The 20312-nt window shown below is 65.5% G+C and overlaps 7 protein-coding genes across 7 annotated transcripts; 3 read left to right on the top strand and 4 right to left on the bottom strand.

Moving 5' to 3' along the window:
• Positions 1-14: 14 nt before the first annotated feature.
• On the top strand, positions 15-5752 carry F751_3756 (LisH domain and HEAT repeat-containing protein KIAA1468-like protein; the record flags this gene model as incomplete). Its single annotated transcript, XM_011399330.1, has 11 exons — positions 15-212; positions 568-733; positions 908-957; positions 1126-1699; positions 2004-2113; positions 2330-2908; positions 3116-3514; positions 3976-4035; positions 4315-4425; positions 4626-5013; positions 5391-5752. 11 exons carry the CDS (start codon positions 15-17, stop codon positions 5750-5752), a joined length of 2997 nt encoding a protein of 998 aa, XP_011397632.1.
• Positions 5753-5904: 152 nt separating this feature from the next.
• F751_3755 (Protein NLP9) lies at positions 5905-6570 on the bottom strand (the record flags this gene model as incomplete). Its single annotated transcript, XM_011399329.1, has 3 exons — positions 5905-6063; positions 6198-6365; positions 6469-6570. 3 exons carry the CDS (start codon positions 6568-6570, stop codon positions 5905-5907), a joined length of 429 nt encoding a protein of 142 aa, XP_011397631.1.
• Positions 6571-7812: 1242 nt separating this feature from the next.
• Positions 7813-9283, bottom strand: F751_3754 (hypothetical protein; the record flags this gene model as incomplete). Its single annotated transcript, XM_011399328.1, has 3 exons — positions 7813-8024; positions 8184-8726; positions 8959-9283. 3 exons carry the CDS (start codon positions 9281-9283, stop codon positions 7813-7815), a joined length of 1080 nt encoding a protein of 359 aa, XP_011397630.1.
• Positions 9284-9926: 643 nt separating this feature from the next.
• On the top strand, positions 9927-15059 carry F751_3752 (60S ribosomal protein L30; the record flags this gene model as incomplete). Its single annotated transcript, XM_011399326.1, has 4 exons — positions 9927-10046; positions 10718-10915; positions 12054-12143; positions 14856-15059. The coding sequence occupies 4 exons, from the start codon at positions 9927-9929 to the stop codon at positions 15057-15059; spliced, it is 612 nt and encodes a 203-aa protein (XP_011397628.1).
• F751_3753 (40S ribosomal protein S25) lies at positions 13458-14460 on the bottom strand (the record flags this gene model as incomplete). The annotated part of the gene is made up of 5 exons (XM_011399327.1): positions 13458-13577; positions 13687-13764; positions 13893-13949; positions 14081-14152; positions 14419-14460. 5 exons carry the CDS (start codon positions 14458-14460, stop codon positions 13458-13460), a joined length of 369 nt encoding a protein of 122 aa, XP_011397629.1.
• Positions 15060-15292: 233 nt separating the features above from the next.
• F751_3751 (Serine/threonine-protein kinase haspin) lies at positions 15293-18705 on the bottom strand (the record flags this gene model as incomplete). The annotated part of the gene is made up of 11 exons (XM_011399325.1): positions 15293-15418; positions 15544-15714; positions 15830-16105; positions 16264-16347; positions 16532-16689; positions 16799-16892; positions 17004-17093; positions 17245-17295; positions 17423-17972; positions 18148-18494; positions 18676-18705. The coding sequence occupies 11 exons, from the start codon at positions 18703-18705 to the stop codon at positions 15293-15295; spliced, it is 1977 nt and encodes a 658-aa protein (XP_011397627.1).
• Positions 18706-19441: 736 nt separating this feature from the next.
• Positions 19442-20087, top strand: F751_3750 (FHA domain-containing protein; the record flags this gene model as incomplete). Its single annotated transcript, XM_011399324.1, has 3 exons — positions 19442-19685; positions 19783-19850; positions 20007-20087. Coding segments are annotated over 3 exons (393 nt in total), but the record flags the coding sequence as incomplete, so codon positions are not given.
• Between the last annotated feature and the right edge of the window lie 225 nt (positions 20088-20312).

The raw sequence follows: 20312 nt of genomic DNA, 5'->3' as shown, positions 1-20312 counted from the left end.
GCGATGCTCGGCTGATGCTGTACATCCCACAAACCATTAGTGGAGGGGGAGGGCTGAAGGTTTGGGATGTCGTGGTACAGGGGACGGGTGGGGCGGTGGGCGGCTTGCAGGCGCTGGGAACCACGAAGCTGGTGATCGCGGAGATCGGGGGGGCCGGGCATGTGGCGACCCCCCGTCCTGGCGCTTACCAGATGGTAGATGTAGTACAAAAGGTGAAACAGGTGACTCAAAAATACGCAGCATTCCACCACTGCTCCTTAAGCGTGCGAGCTTGGCGGCACTGCCACGGCCCATGGCTGGGAGTGCGCGCCGGAGCGCACTCCTCCCTGTGCAGGAGCCCGCCTCGCTGGATGCGCGATGAGTCCATCTTGAATTCCTCCAAAATGATCGCGTGTTGAGGCCCAGGATTCCTGAGATGGAGATGACGGTGCAGCGTCGCCACAGCGATCACTTGCTCAGTGCCAACCAGGTGGGGTAGGGGGCGCGCATGGGCGGGTGCTCTGCAGGGAGGGGCACGCCCACAGGCTGCTGATTCAAGCTGCGCCCTGCCCCCCCCTCCCCCCCCAGGTGTCCCAATGGCTGCTGCAGCGCAATTACTTGCTCACCGCGCTGGAGCTGCTCATGGAGGCAGGGGAGGCGGGGCGCGAGGCGGAGGTGGAGACCCTGGAGCACCTCTTCTCCGACCCCACCCTCTTCCCGCCGGAGCAGATGGCGGTGTTCACGGGGCGTGAAGGTGAGCCGAGCGTTTGAAGTGGGGTTTGGGAGGGGTTGGGTGGGTGTGCGCCTGCACGTCACAGGTGTCGCGGTCAAATCCCACTGGAGGACCCACCATGCTCTCGTTTTAGGTGGCCCTAAGCCTGGACGTGCTGCAAGCTTTTCTCACCTCCCCCGTCCCCCAAAATCCCAGCCCTGGACCTGCAAGCCACGGCGCGGGCCCGGGAGGAAAGGCTGGCGGTGGTGGAGTACGACCTCCGCCTGGCCAGGGAGGACCTGGAGGCACACAGCTCGGGGCATCACGGCGCCAACGGCGGCGGCCCTGCAGACGGCTCTAGGACCCCAGTAGGGCCCGCCGGCGGGGCCCCGAACAAAGACACAGACCCTCCCCTGCCAGGGGCCCCCCCACAGCCGCGCTCCCCGAGGCTGGACCCCACGCAGCGGCGCGTCCTGAACGACATCGTCATGCGGTACCTGCTGGACCAGGGGTACCGCGTGACGGCGGGCACGCTGCGCGCCGAGGCGGGGTCCGGCGTCCCCCCCTTGCAGACCGCCGCGCCTGGGACCCTGGCCCCCGAGCCTCCCGCGCTGGCCGCCTGCCACGACGCCGTCGCCCAGCTGGCGGACGCGCGCGCTGAGCTGGCGGCCACTGCCGACGCGCTGGGCACGGCGCGCGTCCAGCTGGCGGACGTGCGCGAGGCGGAGGCGGAGGCCCAGCGCCGGCTGGAAAGCGCGGCGGAGGAGGGGCATCGCCTGCAGGCCGCTTTAGATTTCGAGGCGAGCCGGGTGCGGGACCTGGAGGAGCGGCTGGCGCAGAAAGGGGGGAATGGAGCGGGGGACGAGGAGGCTGGGGACGGCTGGGGCAAGGGCCAGCGGGGGAGCTCCCCCGCCGCGCTTTCCGCCGCGGCTGCGCGGTCCGCGCTGGATGAGGTGGCGGCCTCCCTGCCCGCGCTGCTCCCGCATGTCCTCATCAACCGGAGACAAGGTGCGTGAGCTGTTAGTATTGTGTGCTGGGGTGTGTGCGTTGAAGGAGGGCTTGATGGGTGTATATTGTGTTGTGGAGTTTCACAATGAGTGGGCCACTCCGGCTCGGACGTGGAGGGGGGAGGCCTCCGATGGCGGGGATTGTAGAATATTTGCAGGATCGTCCGGTGCCCGACTTGAATTCTCTCCTGGGATCCTTCGCCGGCCTACGCTCGAGGAGTTGGCTGCCATTATGCCCCCGCTGCGCAACGCATGGGGATATCACCGGGCCCTTCCCCCCCTCCCCCCAACCCTGACCACAACAGAGGCGGTGCCGCTGCTGCTGGCACTGGCACGGGAGCACCCCCAGCTGGAGACCCGCAGCGCCATGGCCGCCTGCCTCTTCAACCTGATCAAGAAACCCAGCGCCGAGCAGGTCTGCCTGAGGGGGAGAAGGGGGGGTGCTTGGGGTGTGAACAAGCAGGGGCCGACCGCTTCCTCTGCGCACCCGTGCCTGTGGTCCTGCCGTGCTAGCGTCCCCCCCACATCTACCCATCAAGCCCCTTTACACGCTTGCCCATCCTCAACTCGCGCCTGACAAGGCCCCTCTCCATCCAGGCCCCCCCCACACACACAACAAAACCACGCACAGAGGGAGATGCTGGTGGGTGCGTGCGTGCGCCTGGCGTCGGCCGTGTCCCCCACCCGAGTCCAGCTGGAGCTGCTGCCCGCGCTGTGCTCCGGCGCGGACGCCGACGCACTGGAGCGGCGCCTGCTGGTGGCCGAGGCGGCTGCGGCGCTGGCGCCGCTCTTTCCTCGCGCGGCGTTGGCCGGCGCGGCGCTGGGCCTGGCCGACCACCTGGCGCACGACGCCGAGGCGGTGGTGCGCCTGGCCGCGCTGCGCGCGCTGTGCGCGCTCCTCCGCGCGCGTGTGGCGCCGGGCGCCGCGGGCCGCCTGCGCGATCTTGCCCTGCACCTCGTGCTCGACCCCGGCGCGGAGGTGGCCGCCGCCGCGCAGGACGAGCTTGTGCCCGCGCTGGCGGACTGGGCGGCGGGCGGGGACACGGGCTCGAAGAACGGCGGGGGTGTGCTGCTGGACCTGGCGGCACCCGCGCTGGAGGCGCTGGGGGCGGGGCTGGCGCGCGCGCCCTTCCTGGCCGGCACGCCCGAGGAAAGCGTGGCGGCGGGGTCCGCCGTCCTTCGCGCGCCCTCCGGGGCCGTCGTCTGGCGGGTGAGGATGCGGCAGGGGTGGAAAGGGCGAAAGGAGAGGTGCATGAGGCAGCAGGGCAGGGGGTGGAGGTCTGGGCCTTTGATGCCATGATCGAGGATTCCCCACCCTCCTTCTCGAGTCGCTGACCCTGAAGCACCGCTGCCTCAGCTGTGCGCCACACCCCCTTCAGTCTCTCCCCTTCCCCCACCCACCCCTCCCCTCTCAAAGGCCATGGCACTGCTGCAGATGCTGCTGGGCCTGCTGCCGGCAGTGCAGCGGCTGGCGGCCGCCACCATCCCCCCGTGGGCGGGCAGGGCGCAGCGAGACGGGGAGGAGCGGGACGGTGCGGCGTCAGGCGACGGCCATGCCTCGGGCCCGGTCCTCGCCGCCGCGCTCGAGGCGTGGTGCGCCTCGAGCGGCGCCGGCGCGGCGCACGAGTGGCCGGCGGTGGACTGCCTTGTGCTGACCATCGTGCCTGCTGTCGTCGGCGCGGCGCGTCTCGTGGCACCCGTCCCGGAGACCAAGGGACTGCGCCAGCGCTTTGCGGCGGTGCTCAAGACCGTGTGCCTGGGTCTGGGGGAGGCAGCCTCCGCCGCTGCAGTCGAGCCCCTGGTGTACACCGCAGGTGTGGGGATGGGGGAATGTGGGTGTCTGTGCATGTGTGGGTGCTTTGATGGATTCCTGGAGCATGCGGGGAGCAGCAACGCTGGCGTGGCCCCCGCCTGGCTCCAGGGATCTGCATTCCACAGCGCAACGAGCCTACAAACGTCGGAAATCCCATCCATCCCTGGTACCCAGACTGTTTCCCGCATGTGCTTGTGTCGTACATATCCCCACTCTCTTCCCCGCCCCCCATCACAACAGTCGGGTTCCCCTCATGGTGCGATGGCGGCCGCCCGCACCCCGCACCCCGCGTGGCGGCCGCGGCGCGCGACCTGGCGCCGCAGTCCCCGCTGGCCGCCGCGGCGGGCAGGGCGGCGCTGCTCCCCCTCCTGCTGTCAGGCGTACTGCCGTACTGCGGGCGGGGCGCGGCGGGGGCGCTGCTCCGCCGCCTGACGGCGGGCGGGGGGGCGGCCTGGGCCCTGCAGCACCCGCACGCCACCGCCAAGGCCGTGCGCTTTGCCTGCGCGGAGGCCTTGTCTGTTCAGGTAGGGAGCATGGGACTGCGCTGGTCTTTGGGTGGCTGCAGGGCTCCCAGGTGGAGATGTGGGTGGCAGGAGGTGGCGTTTCACCAGCGAGCGCCATTGATCGCCGGAGATCTTTGGTGAGGGGAGGTGACTGGACCCTGGAAAGACTGTTCAGTGTGTGCTGGCACCTTCTGACTGCCACGGCATGCCAGGGGTGGCGGGGTTTCGCGCCGACGCTCGATGCAAGTGCATGCCCACGCTGGAACGTCTCGACCATCCCGCCCCCACTCCGTCGCGTAGAACGCGGTGCTGGAGACGCTCGCGGAAGGCGTGGGGTCGGGGTCGGCAGAGGGCTGTGTGTGCATGGCCTTGCTGGCTGGGGCCGTGGCCCCGACGCTGCCTGGCCGGCAGGTGCGAGTGGCAGGGCGCTCGGTTGCTGGGCTCGCTCGTGTGTGTGGCGGCGAGGCCGGGTGGTGCCGGGTGGACATGGGCATCGCAGTCGAGGGACCTCCCGTCTCCTTCCTGTGCCGTGACCTGCGAGGGTGAGGGGCACGCGCAGGGACGAGCGTCTGGCTGACAGCGCAGCCGCCCCGGTTCGTCGCTCACCGCAGGCGCAGCGCCGGCTCATCCCACTCCTGGTGGCGCTGATGAGCACCCGACCGCGGGCGGCGCAGGGGGAGGCGGCGCGCTCCGTGAGCCAGCAGGACGACGAGGAGTGGGAGGAAGGGAATCCAGACCCCTCGCCCCCGCCTGCCGTCCTGCTGGCGGCCATGTCGGCGGCGGCGGAGGTGCTGGCCGCCTTCCCCGAGGACGCGGCGGTGCAGACGGAGCTGGCTGCCGAGCTGGACCGGGCCGCGGGCCGGGGCGGGGAGCGCACTGAGCTGGCGCTGCTGCACGGCGTGGCCCGCCTCGTCGCGTCGGCCACGCTGCGCCAGCTGGAGTGGGTACTGCAGAGGGTATTGCTCCTCCTCGCCACCATCCACCAGCGCGCGAGCTGCGGTGCGGGGGGCTGGCGGGGGCGTGCGAGCATTTGGGTGTTGTGTGCGGAACTGGGAGGGGCAGTCAGGATGGAATGAAGGCTTGCACCGGGCATGGCGGTGGAGGTGGATACTGAAGAGATTTGTGTGTGTGTGTGTGAGTGATAGGGGGGGGGGAGTTGGCTTGACATGACTGTCTACTAAACCAGCCTGCAGCATCAAAGCCTGACTGCGGAGCGTGCCATTCATGAAACTCCGCTGTCGTGTGGTCAATCTCCCTACTCACTCCCGAGCACCTGGCCATGCACACGCTCTGCCCGGAGAGTTTCCTGCTCATTATGAATCCCAACCCAGTAATTACCCCACCCACTCCATCCCACCCCCACACCCCGCTGCCAGGTCGGACGCAGGAGCAGCTGCGGGCCGCGGCGCGGGTCGCCTTTGCCGTGCTGTACCAGGTGGACCTGTCCCGCCTGGAGCCAGGGTCGCGGGTGGCCCTGCACCTGGCGGCGGCGCTGGGCGCGCTCCAGCGCGAGGCCGACCTGCTGGACCCCGGCCAGCGCGACGTGCTGGCGGCGGTCATGGCCGACGCCGGGGTGGAGGGCACGGCGTCGCCGGCCGCGGTACCGGGCCTGGGGCCCAGACTGCCCGTCCCGACCCTGGCACCCGATCCGGAGGGCGTGGAGGCCCTGGCACGCACACTGTTCGTCCCCGGCAAGGTCTTCCAGGACTGGCGCTGGGACGACATCCTGGAGGCATGAGGAGGGCGGGACTCCCTCTGCAATCTTGACGCCCCTCTCAGCGTGTCTGTGTGCTGACTCCACGTGTTGCAGAGTTCTCCAAGCAATCACATACAAGGAGTGAGCACATCTCCTAGGGTTTCAGCTACCATGGGGACCTGCCCCCGCCGGCATCACCAAGCACAATGGCTTGGCAGACTGAGCTGGCCACAGGTCAGGGCATGCATCTCCTCCTGCAGCTCCGCGATCTTGGCCTGCAGGCTCGCTCGGTCCGCACCTGCCTCAGGCGCGCGGGCCGCCAGCTCCTGCACCCGCTTCTCGATGCTCTTCAGCTGTGGGGATGTGGAGAGGGGTGCTCAGGGGCTGGGTCAGGCTGGACGGCTCAACCATGGGTGCTGCGTTCCACACCAGACTAAGCCACAGCCCAGCGCAGTCTCCACTGGGACCATGCCCAACCACCCCGCACCTTGCGTTGCGGCCATCTGTTGATGCCGTGCCGTCGACAGATCTTCTTCAGGACGGTTGGACAGATGTCCATCATCTGGGCAGCATCGCTGATGGGGTACCGGAAGTACTGGGCTATGGATCGGATGTCTGTGCATCCCTTCTTGTGATCGAGCCTCCCAGACATGTCCTGCAGGGAGGGTCGTGGGGGGAGAACGGTTCATGCAGGGAACGCCATCCCAGCTGGCACAGACCCAGGCCCCAAGGCCACCCTTGCCACAAGGGCAACGCACCGCTGGGAGGAAGCCCGCAGCCGAGTCATCGCTGGGGCTGGCATCGAAGGGAGAAACGTCGCTCAGGAAGCTCCCATTCTCGCGCTCGCAGGTGGAAGGCATGGAGTCCAACGAGGGCAGCGAGCCCCCAGACAGCGAAAGTGATAATTCTGGTTGGGAAAAGCCGTGTGGAAAGTCTGGGAGTTGGACATGCCATGCTCGCCATCACACAGGCTCAGAGGATATCTGCATGGGCAAACATGCAATGAAATTGAGAAGGTAACCACATCCCCTGCACCGAGGTCGGTACATGGGTTTGGCCAAGTGGCTGCCCACCCCACCCTGCTCTCACCATGGATGCGAGGGGATGTGGCATAATGTTGGCTGATGACATACCCTTCCTGCATCTTCAGCGCCACGAAGGCCTCCACGAGTGCCTCCCATGCGCACTTGTCGGGTTCAGAGAACCTGATCAGGGGCCGAGAGTCGAAATGTCATCCAGATGGATGGGCCTGTGGAGGCCATGATGTTGCTCACGCCGCTTCCGGTCGCCTATACCCTCCAGAAGCACGATCGATGCATCACTGAAAATGTGCCCACCCCCCGAGGCCCCACGTCCAAATTACGAATTATACCTGGTCTGTACGGCCACAGGTGGTGCATGCCCAGCATCACGCCCTCCCAGCTGGCTCACGGTGGCGAGGACCGCCGTGTCCTCCTGCTGCACTACCAGCCTGCAGCTCTGCGCGCCTGTGCCACATCGCACGGGGATAGGAGTAGATGTATAATGAGATGGAGAGCTAGATGAGGCTATTATGCTGACATTAATCTGCATTTGGTGCCTGCGTACGCTTTCCGGATGGTGCCCGCAGCCCCGGTCAAAGCACGGTGTCTCGCACCTTTCTGCATGACCAGATCCTGGAGCACCGACATGGGTCTTTGTTAGATTCAGATCCGAGAAATATATTTTGGGCAGGCCTCGCTTGTTCCAAGTCGATGCTCTGGCTTCTGATCTAGGGACTGTGCATCGGGAGTCAAACGAAGGAAGGTTGTCATATCGCGGAGTCCGGACATCCGCGGCATGCTTCCCCTTGGTAGCTTCTTAGATAAGTACTCCTCCCATATTCAGGAAGCTTTATTGAATCAGCTACAGTTGAAAAGCCTGGAAGCGTATTATTGGGAAGTATTAGGTGGACTATCACGGACAGGACAAAGATGGAGGAACTCCGTGTGTCGAGGAGTACTTTTGGTGACCAAACCTGCCGATTCTCGGGCCAGCATGGGTTTGATAAGGAATAATACAAGCGCTGTACTAGGGGGTTGCCGCATGGACACCCCTGGCCTGCCTCGTCCAGCACCGGCCCTTCACTGCTCCTCTGCCGGCATGCAGTGTGTGGAGAGGCGCGAGGCCCGACGCTGCACAAAGGTCCTGGCTCCAGGCCACAGCCCGGACGGCTTGGCGGTGGCGCCCTGCTCCCGGGCGGTAGGCGGGGCGGTGAATATGGAGGACGAGCTCCCACGCCGGTCCAGACCGACACTCGCGCCCAGGCCCTCCCACTCCTCGGCCAGGGTTGGGGCTGCAGCGTCAGAGGTGTGAGTTGGTCGTAAGATGAGCGGCTGCGCCGGCCATGGTGGCAAGGGTGCATCCTAAACTGTACACCCCCTCGAAAGTACCCCCACGACACCCAGCACCCCATCAACTCGCTTGCCTTGGCTGTCAGCGGCCAGCGCCCCACGCAGCATGTGCTCGGGCGCCGACGACGTCTTCAGCAGCCCCTGGCTCTCCGACGGGAGCAGGTGGGCGGCCAGGCTTGGGAGGGCTGGCGGCGCCTCCTCCCAAGGCAGCTCCCCCAGGTGCAGGCCGCCGCCCAGCGCGAGGGGCCCGTGCCCCGATTCCCTCCTTTCCAGCTCCTCCAGAGCGCTGAGTAGGCGCAGGGGGTCGGAGGATGAGCGCAGGGGCTGCGCGACGTGTCCCCGGAAGCCGTCATCCAGGAGCGAGGCGTGAGCCGGGTGGCGGGGAGGGAGTGGCTGGCCCGGGGGGCGGGGCTGGTACATGGGGCCAGGCGGCGCCCCAGGCTGCGATCCTAGCATCGAGGACAGTGGGTGGCCACGGCTGGGGGGTGCAGGCCCGCGTGCCTGGGCAGGCGCAGCGCGGCCGGATGCCCCGTACGGGTCGGCGCTGTGCACACTGGGCCGCACGACGAGCTCGTTGTCCGGCGCCTCATGGCACAGCACCGCCAGGTTGTGCAGGTAGTCGGCCAGGGACTCTGGGTCCAGACCTGCGAGGATGTGGCAGAGGGGTTCACTCTGTGATCATGGGGTGAAGAGGAGGAACATCTGCCCTCGCACAGGGCTCCACGCCGGGACACAGCAGCCTGCCACTGGCTCTGGGATGCACAGCACCCTGGTCCGAAGCAAAGGGGACGCAGGTCCGGGGCGACCACCCCGCGCCATGGAGACAGTGCCCACCATACCACCACAAAACAGGGGGGGGGGGGGGAGTGTTCCCACCTGATGCTGTGGCGGCAAAGGCCTGCAGGATGTCGCTGTAGTTGAGGTGGCTGGAGTGTGTGGCCTTGGCGAAGAGCTGGGCGGGGGCTGGGCCCTGGGGCGGGGCGACGCTGGGCCTGGTCGGCTCCTCGGGGCCTTCTTGAGAGAGGGCGGAGGAGGAGGTCGGCGCCGAGCCCTCCTCCGAAGCCAGCCCAGGGCCCCTGGCCTCCAGCTCAGCCTTCACCCAGCCCAGCACATCGTCCACGGTGCGGGTGCCATGGCCGGCACGGGCCAGGGCCGCCAAGCAGGTAGCATGAGCTTTCAGCTCACTCGAGGTCAGGTGCATGCCAGCCAGGGGCCTCGCGGGGTTTAAATCGCTGGCAGGGGGTGGAGAGCGCTGGCCGGAGCCGCGGTGCGACACCGCACTCTGGGCGCCAGCCTCCCCTGACTCCGAGGTGGAGGTGTGCGATCCGGGGGAGGGACATGACGCCATGATCCTTATTCTAAATTTCCGCTGCGGGCATCCTGGCCGCTGCGCTTGTCAGGGAGAACGCTTCCAAAGAGTGGGAGGGACGCAGCAGACTGGATGTCCCGAAAAGACAGCCATGCCCTCGACAACGCGGGTGTAAAATCGTGAAAACTCTGGATAAAGTAATTGTATGTTGTCTATCGAAGGTGGGGGGGCTGAATGATGCCAGGAATGGTTTCATGGTGCTCGATCGCGCGCCCAGTCGGTCTCATGTGTCGAGGGTATGTGAGCACCTGGTGTCTCAAGCAACACCGGATTTCATCGCAACGATACGATCATAATTTGCTTGACCTTTGACTCTCACAGGAAAGAGTAGCCTTGCGTTCTTAGAGGGCGAGGGAAGCCTTCAGCTTCCGGGACGCTGCGCCTCGAGGGGGCCACCCAAGCTTGGTGCGCCAGATACAATGAAAACGTAGATAGTGCCTCCAGGTGAAAGCTTGGACAGTCATAGCGGCGAGCCATGGCACCAGGCTCCCTGTACCTGCTGTCCGAGGCATTGGGGAGGACGGGTGCCAACGCGTTGCCCTATGGCGACGACTTCAAGTTTGCAGTCCGGCAGCAAGTTCAGGAGGTCCTGACGGTGCGCGAGGGGAGGCTCCATCCCTGTCTTGAATGGATTTCAGGAGGACATGGTGCATGTCCTGGATGCTCCTGGTATGGCTCTGTCTTGCCTGTTCCTTGGGAGCACCTTTCCTGCAGCGGAAGGCTTCGCTCAGCGAGCTAGCTTGAGATTGGTCACGCTTGGGAGGCCCAGTGGCACATGTTTACTCACTTGTTCGTGGGTGTGCAGGAGATACCCTCGCTGAAGGTCAAAGTGGACGATTACACTCATCACACTGGGAGGTGCGTGTCGAAGGGAATGCATATCTTAATTCTTTGGATCAAGTGCCCCTACCCGTGGTGCATGGATGGAGCATTTGGGATTGGTGTTGCCTGGTGTCAAGCTGGATTAAACATTTGCTGGACAGCTTGCCACGCATGCGTTGTGGTCATGAGCATTCTAGCATTCAATGCAGGCCTGCAGGCAGTCACTCCTCGCACATTGTCCCTCTGTTCAGGACCCAGAGTTTGCTCCTACTAGAAGGCACAATCCCCATGTACTACCAGGTCGGCTGTGGTGGAAGGACAACGTGGAGTGATTTGTGTGCCTTTAGAATGATATTGGATGCCGTGATTGTGGGCCTGGTGGCAAACTTCCATCCCCAATTGCCCTCCCCCGTCACCGCCCTCAACACCCCCCCTCAAGCACAGACAGTCAAGTACAATATCCCGGTGGCTGTCTGGCTGCCGGAGCAGTTCCCCCTGGCACCCCCCATCGTGTATGTCGTGCCGACCCCTGACATGATGATCAAGCCAGGGCATTCGGTGGTCGACCCATCCGGCTCTGTGGCTTCCCTGTACCTAGAAAACTGGCTGTACCCAGGGTCAAATCTTCGAATCCTGGCAGAGGTGGGTCGGCAGGCTGGTCTGGCTGATGGCGTGCAGCAGGCCGGGTCTCGCATGCCAGCATGGGAGTGGCGTGCTTTTCGTTAATCGCTAGCTTTGAGCAGCACCTCCTCATTGGGGCCTGGGCTGGCATGTGTTCCCCAAAGTGCTCGCGGCCATGAAGTAAATTCACACCACGCCCCAACGCCCTCTGCTCAGGACATGTCCATCTGCTTCGGCTCTGACCCCCCCCTCTTCACCAAGCCTCCGGGCTGGACCCCTGATGGGGCCCATAAGCCAGGGTTGCGGCCTTCCCCATCCCCTCGCCCCCTCTCTGCGGTGACTGCGGAGGGCCCTGCGCCGCAGCCTGTGCCCCCGCCTCCTCCCCCCACCTCGGATCCTGAGCCATTCCACAACCCTCTCGTCCAAGGGTGGGTGTGAGGCGGGAAGGGTCTGGGGCCCAATGATGCTTGAGGTGGGCTTTCTCAGCCTCCCTGGGATCGGGACGGCAGCTCCGTCTCACCTCACAGCCTGCCGCCGATCGCTCAGCGCTGCTCCCTCACACACGCAGGGCTACCTCCCGCCTGCAGTCCCTGTCCATGGGGACGAGTCCCCGCCCAGCCTCGAGCGCGACACCGCCGCCCCCGGTACCCGCCTCTGGCTTCGGCAGCTCGGGCTTCTGGGCCGGGCCGGCCTCACCCCGCCCCCCCCGCCGGCCGCACAGGCCTCCAGCAGCGGGTATGGCGCGCCCCCGCCGCAGCACGCCCGCCCCGCGCCCGCCCCGCCCCCCTCCAGCGCCGAGGCGGAGGCGACGGCCGCTGCGTTGGCGGCCGCCTTCCGCTCTGCAGCCGCCGTAGAACTGCAGCGGCGGCTGGCGGCGTCGCTCGGCGCGCGGCGCGCCGCGCTGGCCGCCCAGCTGGAGGAGGCGACGGGCGCCGCACGCCAGCTGGCGGCCCGCCGCGCCTCGCTGGCGGCCGGCGTCGCACGGCTGCAGGCAGAGCGTCTGGCCCTGGACGCGACGGCGCACGAGCTGGCGGCGGCCGGCGCGGCGCTGGCGCGCTGGCTGGCCGACGCGGAGGCCCGGGGCGCGCGCGGCGCAGGCGCGCCGGACGCCGCCATCGTGCCGGCCGACGACCTGTCGGCCGCCGCGCTGGCCGTGCAGGCGCAGGACCTGGCCACGGAGGACGCGCTGTACGTGCTGGACGGCCTGCTGAACAGGGGCGGCATTGCGCCGGAGGCCTACCTGAAGCAGGTGAGAGGCGGGCGCTTGCGGGGGCGTGTGAGGGGGTGGTGGAGGGCAAGGTCCCTGCCGGTGTTCAGGACGTGGGTTTCCAAGCTTGGACCAGTAACTTACCCCCCATCCCCCCTTCCCCTCTCCCTCCCCTCTCCACCAGGTGCGGTCGCTGTGCCGCCAGCAGTTCATGCTGCGCGCGCTGGGCAACAAGATTGCCGCGGCGCAGGAGGGAGCGCGCGGCGCGCGCGTCTCGCCGCCGCGCGCGCCGCCCAACGCCTCCGGCTCGGCACGCGACCTGGCGGCCGCCGCCAGTGGGTACCTGTCGGACGCGGTGGCCATGCCACTGGGCGACGGCTGGGCCAACACGGGCATCCTCAGCAACCCGCTGGTGGGCAGCCAGGCGCAGCAGCGAGGGCGGTGATGGCGCAGGGTGTGGCATGTCGGTGAATGGCGAGGCTTCCTGAGACTGGACGGCACAGGTGGAGCTGGCGTGTGCTCATGAGATCCTTGCGTGCGTGTGTTCTTCTGGAGGGGCGCGTCAAGTCTGGTGCAACCCCAGGTTCGGAGTGGCGTCGTTCGTCTGTAACGTTGCAGCTCGAACCCTGGAGAGGAACATACTGGGATGGAAGGCTGGCGTGGGTTTGTTCAGGATCCCCTGCCTTCTGTCAAACTGATCGGGGCAATCCCCATGGGCATGGTCATTGGGACGAGTGAATGTCATTTCTGCCTGGGCCCCAGCGGGGCTGGGGCCGCAGAGGAGGACAAATGGCACTTCCTGATCAGTCACCAGCACACCTGTTGTCAACGTCCTGCTCGGCTTGCAGAAAAAGACTCTCCTTCAGATGCATGCGGCCGAGGTCTGTTGTGGCAAGTCTGGGCCAGAACTGTTGACCGCGCCAATCTCCGATGCACCTTTCCATGCGCTTACATGGCTCCTTGTACATGCACACGCCTCCCATTCCATTCCTAGGCTGATTCGGGCGGTGCAGGCTAATCTGACTGCTCGGGCCATTCCAAATGGCAAGCACTGCTTCAATTGCGATCTGTTCTCTGTGAGCAGAGAGTATCTAAGACCATACTCAAGTTCTCCATACCGAGCATTGATACTGGACCCACTTCACCGGTGGACGTCCTCTGCATTTCCTTTTCCCTTGCTCACCTGGCAAACCCCCTTGCACCTCTCCCTTTCACAATCCTCATCCTCCCATGTCCGGGCCCTCCCCCCGCCCTTGTGCACTCCCTCTCAACACCCTAGCCGGAGTCAGAAATGAGATTACATCCAGCGGCAGGATGCGACCACGGGAGCACGCATAGGCCTCCAGATCCGGGGCCTCATGCCTCGGTGTTGGTTGCCCGGGTGTAGATCTCCTGGGAGTGGGTCTTGGAGACCACGCGGATGACTCCCTGGGACAGCAGCTCCTTGATGGCGGCACGCGCCAGGCTGCCGTTTACCTGCACAGCAATCGTGCAAGTGACACTTGTGAAGAATGGCGAAAGCATAAGGAGGCACGTGTTCCCAATCTAACACCGTCGACACTCCCTGCTCCTCCCCTGCACCCACCCTCAGGCGGTCGGACAGCACGGAAGGGGTGATCAGCTTGTACTTGGGCACCTCGTTCTGCAGCTTGTCGTAGGTGGCCTGCGAACGATGGGGTGGGCGTGCGAGACTGAGCTACAATCTCGGAGGCCGCTGGCATCCAGTATGCCCGATAGTCAGCCGAGCCATGCAGGGCCCACACAAGGGGGGCATCCACGGCGTCGTCGCACCTTGTCGAAGAGGACCTGGTTGTTCACCTTCTCCTTCAGCTTTCCCTTCGACCATTTCTGCGATGCATAGGGCGGGAAGATAACGTGACGAACGGGCCCGTCTGGGCACCCGAGAACACACCTCCGGTCTCCGTGCACGACGCCGCAGGCTGTTCGGCCGTGCCCAGCCACGCTATCCCAGCTGTTACCTTCTTCTTGCCCTTGCCGGCCGACATGGCCGCCATGGCCTTGGCCTCCTTGGACTTCTGCTCCTTTGGCGCCTGTGGGGTGGCATCGGGTGCGTGCCGGAGTGAGCGCGGGAGACACACCTCTGCCCGTGGGTGCCATCCAGTCCGCCCCCTCCACTCACCATGGTGATCAACCCTCCTGACAAAAGAGGGTCGGGCTATCGGGAGGACCCGGCTTGTAGCTCGGGGCTCGGGGCGAGAGCCGCCCCGCGATATTCGATCTTTCTAAATAGCCCCTTGACACAGGCGACATAGGGCGCCTCCTCCCCTGCATCCCTCCCTTTTTCCGACTCCCTAACGTCTCTGGAGCCGACGGTGAGCTTGGCATGCCCCTGCACCATACTGGACAGGCGGGGCTGGTGCCGGCCCTGTGCACCACCTGCCCGCCGTAGTGCTTGGCTGGGACCGGGCCCTTCGTTCTCCGCTAGCACCGCCCCGCGACTTTGCAAGCTCATCGGAATTCATCCCACTGTCTGTGCAGGCTGAGAAGGAGACAGAACATCCATACAATGGCGGTTGTCAAGAAGTCGAAGAAGTCGGTGGAGAGCATCAACTCCAGGCTGTCCCTGGTGATGAAGTCCGGCAAATACACGCTGGGCTACAAGACCACGCTGAAGACCCTGCGCAACGGCAAGGTGCGCGAGGATGTCCTGTGTCGCGTCGTTCCGGGGCTTGGAGTCTCCTCTGCTCTGTGTAGGGCGCCGCCTATCCTCACTCCCTCCCACTCCCGCTGCAGGCCAAGCTGGTGATCATCTCCAACAACTGCCCCTCCGTGCGCAAGTCCGAGATCGAGTACTACGCCATGCTTTCCAAGTCCAGCGTGCACCACTTCTCGGGCAACAACGTGGACCTGGGCACCGCCTGCGGAAAGCTGCACCGCGTGTCTGTCCTCACCATCACCGACGCTGGCGACTCGGACATCCTAAAGACCACCGAGTGAACCCGGCAGGCCCAGTCGCTGTAAGGTGCTCTCCCCGACACGTTGCAGGAGGCAGGCAGCAGGGAATCTGGGGTTGGCAAGCAGGGGAGGGGAGGAGGGTATCCTGGGAGGTCGAGTCAGCTAGAAGCCTTGCGGGGCATCGCCACAGGACCTGTCGTTCTCTCACATCGATGTATGTGCAGCAGCGGCATCCATCAAGGAGCCACAAGGCCAGCTCGCCGACGAGTCATCGATCAGTCGGTGGCCGTCCAACTGCCCTTGAAGTACTCGTCCCACACCGCCTCGCCGGCACTGGCGTAGGCCAGTACCCGCTTCCGGAAGCCCCTCAGGGCCACCTTGTCTGCTGGCGTGTGCTTGCACTGCAGACGGAATGTGTGAGGGGAAAGGTGGTGTGGCTCGAGGGTGCCTGGCGCAGTGTTTCGCCACCTGAGAATGGGGAATGCGCGGGGCGCCAGCAAATGCGTGCACCCGGGCGCAGCGCCACGCCGGGCACTAGGGCTCGCACACCGCCCCCACCACCACCACCACACGCCTGGGCCAGCTTCTGCGTGAGGCAGGTGTCGGCCAGGTAGTGCAGCCACACCGCGTTCGTCCCCGGCACGTATCTCTCCCAGGAGTCGCCGGTGAGCTTGCGCATGCGCCGATACGCCTCGGCCTGCGGCGGGTTGGAGGGGATCGGCCTGGGTGTGCCGCTCCCCCCCTGCGCATCCCTCACTGCCGCACGCTCACCCCAGCCTCCCAGCCCCCAAAACTCCATCCTCCCGCCCCACACTCGCCTGGGCATTGGCGCGCGGCCCGACGAAGAGCTCCGGGTCGGCGGCCAGGTCGCAGAAGGCCAGCGCGCCGCCCGCGGTCTGCAACCGGGACAGCGTGAAGTCGATGAGGGTGCAGCGCGGGCCCCCGCCGCACACCTCCAGCTCCACACCGCGTAGCCGGCAGCGCAGGGCCTCGCCCGGCGCCGCCGGCTTCACCAGGAGGTTGCCCCAGTGCAGGTCACGGTGCTCGAACTCCGCCGCCTCCTCGGCCACGGCCAGTGCCAGCGTCGTCTGCAGGGTGGGGTGGAGATGGGGGGGGCCTCGATCATGAAGTTTGGGAGTCCCTCGGTGTCTGTCGCTCATCCTGAGGCCGCCACACGATGGATTGCTTTCATGGACGCCTTCATCCTCAACATCTCAGGCACCTCTGCCCAGTCCAAAGCACTGACCTGCAGGAGGATGGACTGGATGTCAGATGCGGAGTCGAGGGTGGCATGCTCCAGGTCCTTGCCCCCGTCCTCAAAGATGAACACCTGGGGGTTTGGTGGGAGAGGCATGGAGAGTAAGGATCGTGGGGGGATGTTCCATGGGGTGGACGAGTGGGCCAGCTTCGAGGTGATCCGTACATGCATGCTTTCTGAGCATCAGAGCCACCTCCCGCGTCCCTTTCCTGCCCCACCACCCCACAAATGTGTACAAAAAGCCAGAGAACCTCACCGTGTACAGCTGGTCCTGCCCAAACACATCCACGGGGTCGTTCTCGGAGGCGTGCTCTGCGTCCCAGCGGTGCCACTCGCTGAGCAGAGCCGGCGGGTAGGCGCCCCGCCCTACGCCCACCCCCAGCGCCCGCACGAAGCCGGGCGTGGAATTGGCGGCTGCAGGGAAAGTTGGCGCGGCAGGGGCAATGGTGTGGGGTTGATGGGGCATGCAGCAGTCGAAGCCTGCACTCTCAAAGCCCTCTCCCGAGACAGTCCGCCACCTCACCAGCCGCGTCCTCGTCGCCTAGCGCACTCAGCGTCTTGGTGATGGCCACCTCGCCCAGCATGTCGTCCGCCCGCTTCTGGAGCTCGCCATTCACCTGTGCAGAGGAAAGGAGGGAAGAATCGGTGCGTGTGGGGAGGTGTGGCCTCAGGCAAGTCAAGCCCCCACCAAAACCTTCAGCTCTGCATGCCCCACCTCAATGCCTCACCTTGATGTCCCCCTCCATGGGCACAATCTTGAGAACCTGGCCGCTGGCCTTGAAGGCCTCGCCGAAGGTCCCCTCCCCGATCTTCCGCACCTGCGCAGGGTATCGCGAGAGGTGTGCCAGGCCTGGGAAGTGAGGGAAGGTAAGACTTGCAAGCCACTCCATGCAGAACCCTTGCCATGGTGATCTCCATTGCATGGCATGTCCAGAGTAGCTGCTCTCCAGCCCCAGCCTCTCTGCTCACCGTGGAGAGGTCCACGTGCTGACCCAGCAGCTCCTCCATGGAGGGCACCGTCTGGGGGGTCATGAGGACAGAGAGTGCGAGGTTGCAGTGAAGGTCCCTGCCAGGCCTGATGACGCTCTGTCCAACAAGCCCCCAGGCAGCAACACTCTCGTGCCGTCAGTCATGTCACCGCACCCACCGTCTGACCGCAAAACTCCAGCAGCAGGTCCAGCCCCGTCTTGGCGGCCTCCCCCTCCCCAGCTGCGCGGCCCTCGGACGCCAGGGTCAAGCGCCGCAGGGCCTCCCCAAGCTCCAGAGCGTCGCCTGGCTCCGATGTGTCGTTCGCTTTCAATGCACCGCTCAGCCCTGAGGCGCGCCCAGTCTTGGTCCGCGGCAGCGGTCCCGATCCCCCCACAGCACTGGGGCCACCTGTCGCATGATTGTCGCCATCCCCGCCAGCAGGCTCCTCGTCTGTCGCGCTGCCTGGACTCTCCTGGATGGGGCTCGGGACGGGCAGCCTCCCAGCGGCCACCGACGGCCTCGCCACACCCCAGGGCGCCGGCGAGGTGGCGGCCTCGTGGCTGGGCTCCTCATCCCCCGCCTGGCTGGGAGGCTGGACCGCCCCGACCCACCGCAGGGCGCTGCTGACCCCAGATGCCAGCTGGCTCCCCGCCAGGCTGAGGCGGGGTGCCAGCGAGGTCCGCCAAACCTTGCCCGCGCCCCAGCGGGCGCCGCCGACGCTGGAGCGCCTGTGAGGTGGAAGGCGTGCGGGGGCCAGTGGGAAGGGGTGTGTGCCGCTGCTGGATGGGAGTTCTGCCGCCCGGCCACCAGGCGTGGCACCTTCTCCCACCATGAATGGTGTCACAGCCTCCCTCGGTTTCCCCCAAGCCGGCCAGCCCCAGCCCTAACCCCAGGCCCCATCACCTTCCGGCATCTAGGTCGGGCAGGGGGTGAGCCACGAGGGCACATGAAACGCGGCGCGAGAGGCCGGAAGCCCTGGAAGCGCGGCGCTGCTGCGTGCTGGGGGGGGGTCCCTCGGGCACGTCCAGTGCCGGCGCGGGGCTCCCGGCAGGCTCCGGCGAGGCCCGCAAGTCCGGCAGCCTGCCGCCGGACTCGCCGGCGACCTCCCCTCCTCCGCGCAGAGCCGGCTCCCGAAGAGACTCGCTGGCTGTCAGCGCCGTGGTAAGCACGGGCGAGGCCGGCCCGACGGTCTGAGCTCGCGGCCGCAACATCGGCGAGGGCGTCTCTGCGGCCAGCTCAAAGGCATCCACCTTGTGCAGGGAAGCAAATGGAGGTGCTGAGTGTGGAGCAGGGGTGTGTTGGGGGAGCCAAGCAGCGACTCAATGAGCGGGGCCTGGAGTACATGCATGCCCATGCCCTGGTCCAGGACCCCCCTCCCAGCCCAAGGCATGCCACTCAGGACGGCACCATTATCCAGCCCCTGCACCTCACCTCCTGGAAGTACTGACGCATCTCTGCCATCTGCTGTTTCTGTATGAGCACAGCGTTCTCCTTGTCGGGACCTCCCCGGCGCCAGCGGCCATCCTGGGCCGGCCTCGGTTTCACTGGCAGCGGGGTCTGCTCCTCAGCCTGGCTGCATGCAGCAGTACTGAGCTGCTCATTGGAGGTAGGGGCGTCATCTATGTCGACGAGGACAGGACGGGATTCCTGAACGATGGGAGGTGGAGGGGGGCCGTGACCTTAGCAGGCTCTGCCCAGGGAAGGCCAGATGCCCATGCAGCCGGCTGGGTCCTCACCTGCTTGTTACGACGACTGTAGGTTTTGACCTCCATCCTGCGTCGTGGAGAAACAAGGCCCACCGATTTGTTGCAGGGCATGCAGCCCTAATCATCGGCCGCGCTCACCCGGCGAGGCATAACTTCTGCGGTAGGTAGACTGCCGCGATGCTGGATTCAAACACCACCGTGACCGAGACATGTGCGCCGCATGCTGTGCCCCTCTAAAAGAGCTGTCGCGGGGTGCAGCGCAGCTAAAAGGGTCGTCTGACAATTCAGAGTGATGCTAAGCAGGAAAATCGACGCTCAAGAAGTGTTTTGTCGACGGCAGGGCCTGGTGGCGACGTTGCTGTGTGCCAGTAGTGCCGATGACGGATTCCGACACCCCTCAGGCACGATGTGCATGTCGCATGCTGTTCAAGGAGGATTATGTGTGTGTGACTTCGCAGGTCCTGGAAACAAGACTCGACTTCCATTTCACATCGCAGGAGCCTGCTTTGCTGACACTGCGCCTCACTCGGGGGCCTGCTGCTGGCACGGAACTGGTCGTGCAGGCACCTGCACAGATCCTCGGCCGCACCCGTGTTCCCCGCCAGCTCCAGATCAAAGACCCCAATGTATCCGAGAGGCACGCCCAGATAGCATGGGACGGGAAGACCTGGACAGTACGTGATCTTGGGAGCAGCAATGGCACCACACTCAATGGTCGTGCGCTGGAGCGTCAAGGTGAGGGAAGGCCGGTGCTGGGAAGACCGGCATTGCAAGGAAGGCACACTGGACTTGCATCCGCAGCTTTGACCTTGCGCAATATGTATATCTGCAGGAGATGCGTGCCCGCTTCGCAATGGCGACGTCATTGGCTTTGGGGATGAGACCGAGGCGGCAGCAGAGGTGAGCTGGGGTGAATCATGCTCGTTAGCATGGCAAAGGAGAGGCGCAAGAGACTAGGATCAAACCTGCGAGGAGGTTTTTGCATTCACTTTTGTCGAATGTGGCCATAATGCCCCCCACCATGCTCATCAAAATGCCTCATTGTCCCTCGCCCAGGTACTACCAGCGCCAGACGAGTCTCAGACGGTGGAGCACTACATTCAGGCCGAGGCGGCTCGACTTGCTGAGAAATTGAGGGTGAGGTGGGGCTGCGCAGGGAAGGACGCCCTGTATCAGGATATCGCACTGGTTTTGATGTGTGGGAAACCTTCAAGTAAGGAGCTGTCCCTTTGTTGTTGAGGGTGGGTCCCTTGAGGGTGCCCTGGCCTGCTCGACAAGCCCTCCCTGACCCGCGTTCTCTCAGGCCCGTGCGGAGCAAGCGACAAACAAGCTGCGGCGGGAATGGGCAACCCACGCCAAGGG

This window comes from Auxenochlorella protothecoides (genome assembly GCF_000733215.1).
Source record: "Auxenochlorella protothecoides strain 0710 unplaced genomic scaffold scaffold40, whole genome shotgun sequence".
Lineage (NCBI taxonomy): Eukaryota > Viridiplantae > Chlorophyta > Trebouxiophyceae > Chlorellales > Chlorellaceae > Auxenochlorella > Auxenochlorella protothecoides.
The sequence above is the reverse complement of the archived record's forward strand: the minus strand, read 5'-3'. Positions and strand labels throughout refer to the sequence as shown.